General features: G+C 38.9%; 1 protein-coding gene across 1 annotated transcript; it reads right to left on the reverse strand.

Annotated features, from left to right (window-relative positions):
- Nucleotides 1–4,730: 4,730 nt before the first annotated feature.
- NCBP2L (nuclear cap binding protein subunit 2 like) lies at nucleotides 4,731–5,477 on the reverse strand. Its single transcript, XM_053891284.1, has one exon. The coding sequence runs from the start codon at nucleotides 5,449–5,451 to the stop codon at nucleotides 4,933–4,935; it is 519 nt and encodes a 172-aa protein (XP_053747259.1). The 5' UTR covers nucleotides 5,452–5,477; the 3' UTR covers nucleotides 4,731–4,932.
- Between the last annotated feature and the right edge of the window lie 576 nt (nucleotides 5,478–6,053).

Consider the following 6,053-nt stretch of genomic DNA (forward strand, 5'->3'; position numbering starts at 1 on the left):
GGATAGGTGAAATAAGTGATAGGGATTAAGGAGGGCACTTGTGATGAGCATAAGGTATTGCATGGAAATGTTGAATCACTATATTGTACACCTGAAACTAATATTACACTGTTATGTTAACTAACTGGAATTTAAATAAAAACTTGTATTTTTTAAAAAATTTTTAATGTTTCTTTATTTTTGAGAGAGAGAGAGAGAGAGACAGAGCATGAGTCGGGGAGGGGCAGAGTGAGAGAGAGACACACACACAGAAACCTAAGCAGGCTCCAGGCTCTGAGCTATCAGCACAGAGCCTGATGCGAGGCTCGAGCTCAAGAACTGCCAGATCATGACCTGAGCTGAAGTTGGACATTTAACCGACTAAGCCGCCCAGGTGCCCCTAAATAAAAACTTATAAAAAAAATAAAATGCTATTCTTTCCCCCATTGAATTGTTGTAGTTCCTTGTCAAAAATAATTTGACTGTAAATCTACTTCTGTACTCTCAATTCTATTCCATTGATGTATGTCTATCCTTATGCCAGTACAACAGTCTTGTTTACTACATAGCTTTGTAGTAAGTTTTGAAATCATGAAGTGTGAGTTTTCCAACTTCTTCTCTTTATGATTGTTTTGGTCATTCTATTACATTTCCATATGAATTTGGGGGTCAGCTCATTGATTTCTACAAAATCAGCTGGGATTTTGATAGGAATTGCATTGAATCTATAGATCACTTTAGGAGTTATTGTCTGTTAGCAATATTAAAAAGTCTTCCAATCCATGAACCACAGGATATTTTTCAATTTATTTCCATTAATTTCAATTATTTCTTTAATTTCTTTCAACAATATTTTGTAGTTTTCAAAGTATACATTTAGCATTTTTTGTTATATTTTTCCCTAAATATTTTATTATTTTTTATTTTCTTATACATGAAATTGCTTTTTTTAATTTCATTTTGGATTTTTTATTGATAGTTCATAGAAGTGCAATTGATTTTTGTATATTGATTTTGTATCCTGCAACTTTGCTAAACTATTAGCTCTAATAGTTATTTTTTGTGGACTCCTGGGTTTCTTTTCTTTTTTTTCTTTTTCTTTTTTAAAAAAATTTTTAATGTTTATTTATTTTTGAGAGATAGAGACAGAGAGAGAGCGTGAGCACGGGAGGGGCAAAGAGTGAGGGAGACAGAATCTGAAGCAGGCTCCAGGCTCTGAGCTGTCAGCACAGAGCCCAATGTGGGAGCCCACGAACCGCGAGATCATGACCTGAGCCGAAGTCATACGCTTAACCAACTAAGCCACTCAGGCGCCCCCTGAGTTTCTTTATATAAGATCATGTCACCTGAAAATAAGAATATTTACACATATTCTTCTCCAATGTAGGTGTCCTTGATTTTATTTTCTTGCCTAATTGTCCTAGCTTAAAACCTCTAGTACAATATTGAATAAAAGTGTCTTGTTCCTGATCTTAGGGGTAAAGCTTTCAGTCTTTCAACACTGAGTATGTTAGCTGTGGGGTTTTCATAGGTGCCCTTTTTACATTTTTTTAATGTTTATTTTTGAGAGAGACAGAGACAGAGTGTGAGCGGGGGAGGGGCAGAGAGAGAAGGAGACATAGAATATGAAGCAGACTCCAGGCTCTGAACTGTCAGCACAGAGCCCTATGCAAGGCTCAAACCCACCAACCGTAATACGATCATGACCTGAGCTGAAGTTGGATGCTTAACCGACTGAGCCACCCAGATGCCCCTATAGATGCCCTTGATCAGAGTGAGGAAGCTCTGTTCTATTCTTAGTTTTTGAGCATTTTTATCATGAAAAGGGTATTGAATTTTTTCAAAAGCTTTTTCTGTGCCTATTGAGATGATCATGTGACTTTTATCCTTTATTCTATTGATGTATTCAGCATGATTTTGAAGAACTTGGTGTATTGTAAAAACTACTGGAGGAGTCTTCTAGCCATACAGTATGAACATTCCTTTACTTAACCAAAAGTATGCTTCACAAGACATTGCTAAATGCTTTCTCTGAGCCTAGGAAAAGACATCTTGGGAGCAATACAAGTGGGGCCACTAGGAGGAGGGGTTGAGAGATACGCCAAGATATTCCTCCAGAAACATTATGTAATTAAAAACAAATTTTGGATCCCATGAATTTCAAAATCTCTTTTTCCATTTCAAGGAAGTTGTAAAAGGGAGATCATAAAATGTTGGTAAACTCCATTACTGTATGCAGAGTAAATTATGTTGGCCAGAAATCCATGTCAGATGCTCCTTTTTCTCCCATGAAGTCAAGATAAATATGGCTGGATGGTATTCGTGTTGAGCCTGAGTGATACTGGATATCAAGGCAGAAAGGACAACACATTCAAGGTGCTTGCTTGGAGGAGAGAGAGCTCAGATACGATGTAGTCAGTGGGATAATTTCCAGAGAAAAAGGAACATCAAAGAGAGGTTTAGACCTAATGGCCTGACTGAAGGTAAGCAAGGGCAGGAGACAATGGAGTACCCTGATGAAGGGCACCAGCTTTGACATAGAATCGCTTGCCTTGAACCCCAGCTCTGCCGCCTGCTAGTTGGTGACCTTACTTCTCCAATCTTCAGTTTCCTCACTTATGTAACAGGCACAGGGTTGTTGTGAATAAATGGGACTGTGTTTTAAAGCCTCACCCAAAGCGCCCAGTGCATAATAGTCATTCTATAAAGAATTGACATTCCCTTTCCTCTTTTATTCAGGCAAGAATTTTGTTGACCAGAGAGGAGTACCTCAGGTCACAGGGTGAAGGAATCAGGAGTAAGAAACTGATTTTTACTAACTTTCCAGATGTAAGGTCATGAACCCAGGAGATAGATGCTTGAGCTCTCAAGGGAGAAACTTAAATCATTTACACAAGAATAGAATCAAGAAAAAGTATTTGGTACCAGAGTGCTTTCAGCTGCCTGTTAACAAGCTGGCTTACACAATAAAATAATGTCTTATCTCACACAATAGGACATTGAGACACAGTGCGCGCTGCAAGATTAGTTGATTTCAGAAGCTGAATAATTTCGTGAAGGATGCAGTTTCTTCGGTCCCTCCTTTTACCATTTAAAGTGTCCAGTTCTTCCTGGGGCTAGTTTCTGCTGTGATTATAAGGCTGCTTGTAGCAATCCTTCTATACATACTTATTCACATCCAGTGGGAATGACAGAGACAATCTCTCCTTCATGCATAAACTAAAAATGCTTCATTTCACTTTTACTGGGGTCCCCATTGATCATCGTCCACTCCTGAATTTATAAATAATGATCATCACAGGGTTTGTCAACCTCTGGTCGGCTTAAGCCGGGATTCCTAAACCAATCACCAGCAAGAGGGAAGGAATTGTGACAACTAATTCATACTAATGACAGTGTCTAGGCCTTCTGGGCCCCAGAAGGAGGATGATCACTGCAGTGTGGAGCAGAACCTCCAGGCAACTGGCAATGGAAATGTAGTGTGAGGAACAAACTTTAGTGATTTTAAGCCACTAAGGTTTTTTAGATTACTTGTTACTGCAGTATAACCTGACCTATGTCATGTAACAATAGAAAAAGTAAATAAAGTGTTGGGGTGCCTGGGTGGCTCAGTCGGTTAAGCGTCTGACTTCAGCTCAGGTCATGATCTCACGGTTCATGAGTTCAAGCCCCGCATCGGGCTCTGTGCTGACAGCTCCGAGCCTGGAGCCTGTTTCAGATTCTGTGTCTCCCTCTCTCTCTGCCCCTCCCCCACTCACACTCTGTCTGTCTCTCTCTCATAAATAAATAAACATTTAAAAAATTTAAAAAAAAGTAAATAAAGTGTAAACTATATTAAGAAGATGGAGAAAAGTTCAAATGTGAGTGTAAGTGAACTAAACACTCATCTATGAAAGCAAGAAGTCAATAGATGATGTTTAAAATGAAAATAAATAGTATATATAGTCATGGTGTTTTAGAAATATGGAAGAAACTACCAGGAAAGAAATGACAACAACCAAAAAACTTGCTAAAAAAAATTAAGGCCTCCTGGCTGGCTCAGTTGGTAGAGCATGCGACTCTTGATCCCATAGTTGTGAGTTCGAGCCCCACATTGGGTGCAGAGGTTACTTAAAAACAAAATCTTTGAAAAAAAAATTAAAAGTTATTGCCCAGGGAATAGGCCTGGGATAGGAATAGGTGGAGAAAGAGGATTTTTGTTTCATTATAAACTCTTCCATATTTTTCTAAAATTTTTTTAACATTTATTTATTCTTGAGAGACAGATCACTAGCAGGAGAGGGGCAGAGAGAGAAGGAGACACAGAATCCGAAGGAGGGTCTAGGCTCTGAACTGTCAGCGCAGAGCCCGATGCAGGGCTTGAACCTACAAACCATGAGATCATGACCTGAGCTGAAGTCAGACACTCAACCGACTGAGCCATCCAGGCACCCCATTTATTCAACATTTACTGAGTGGCTCTACTGTGCAAAGTGCTGGGTATACAGAAATAAACTAGACACAGTTCTTGCCTTTTTCTTATGTTTTAAAGTAATGTGCTTTTATTCCTTTGATATATATTTGTTAATTTTCCATTTATTTGACTTTACTTGTCAAATATCTTTAAAAAATCATTTCAGGCCCTGGAAACATGACTATAAAATCCAACTGAAGTCTTCCTGAAATGGAAGTTTGGTTGACTCAGATCTTACATACCTCATTTATTCCTAAAGAACACTTCACTTTTGACCACCAGATGGACAAATTGGTAATCTGACAGCCAGCTTCAAAATTAAGACAAGAACAAGAGAATGTTTTGGTTTGTGCCATTTAATAACATTTCAGAGAGAAAAAAATGCATCAAAAGGGTCTCTGCTCAGCAAGTAATTTAAACTTGTTACAAAATGGGTTATGTGCTGACCTGGTGGTGCTCCTTAATAGACTTTTCTAGGGGCCAGAGCTGCAGGTTTGTCATTAGTGGATTTCTCTCCTATCACAGGCTTCTCTAAAGCCTCCTCTACCAGCATTAAAATCTTCATGAAACTCATCCCTTACCTGGCCCCCACGTCGGGGACGGCCATACTGTCTGCCCTGTCTAAAGCCTAGATCCCAATCTGTGTGGATAATACGATCATCTAGGCGAGTCCCGTTTAGGCACCACATGGCATTTTCGGCCTCAAATCTATTATGGTATTCTACAAAACAGAAACCACATGCCATTTTCTTAATTTTATCCAGGCCCATAAACATATTCTTGACATCACCACATCTACTAAAGAGCTCATATATTTGCTCTTCCGTAGTATAAAAGGAAAGATTCCCCACATAAAGTGTGAAGCTTTCTTTCGGTAATTTCTCCTGCTCATCATTATTGCCACCGAACTGCTGGTCCCGGTACTCGCTCAGCTCCAAGGAGGGATCGCTGCGCAGAAGTCTCAGGTCATTGGACATGGTGCCTAATGGGCGCCCTGAGGGCAGGGGCTTGTGGTCCATCTTGGCAGCAGTGACACCGCTAACAAAACCCTAAATTAAATTGTTAAAAAAGTAAAGTTACAAGGAAGGAAGCAGAAACACAAACCTGGTATATTTAAGAGGTTTGTGCCCTGACGCATAGACACCTCAGCTCTTGACTATGAGGCTCATGTCAAGGCAAACTTAAAATAGAAAGTTCCAGGCCCCAGGAGCAAGGTCATAAAATGCAACTTTGCAAGTCTTCTTGAAAGGGATGTTATGGTGCCTTTGATTAACTCAGATCTTACATACCTAATCTATTACCAAAGAACAATTTAATAACAGAATGCTATGGAAAAATATGGCACAAAACAGTAAAACGGATCAAAGTTTCATGGAGAATGAGCACTACTATCATTCCTGATCAAGGACTAGGCATCAGGTAAATCATATATACAATCAGGGCCAAAGCACAAATACAATTGTAATATACCCTGTCATAGTTTAAAATAACAAATTTATGATTCAAGTCTATAATATGGAAATCAATATATGGTATTTTTAAGTTAGACAAAAGTCTATCTATCTATCTATCTATCTATCTATATACACTATCAAGTATACATGTAGCTCTATAAAAATGA

The sequence above is a fragment of the Panthera pardus genome, unplaced genomic scaffold, assembly GCF_024362965.1.
Source record: "Panthera pardus isolate Hobbes unplaced genomic scaffold, ASM2436296v1 HiC_scaffold_27, whole genome shotgun sequence".
Lineage (NCBI taxonomy): Eukaryota > Metazoa > Chordata > Mammalia > Carnivora > Felidae > Panthera > Panthera pardus.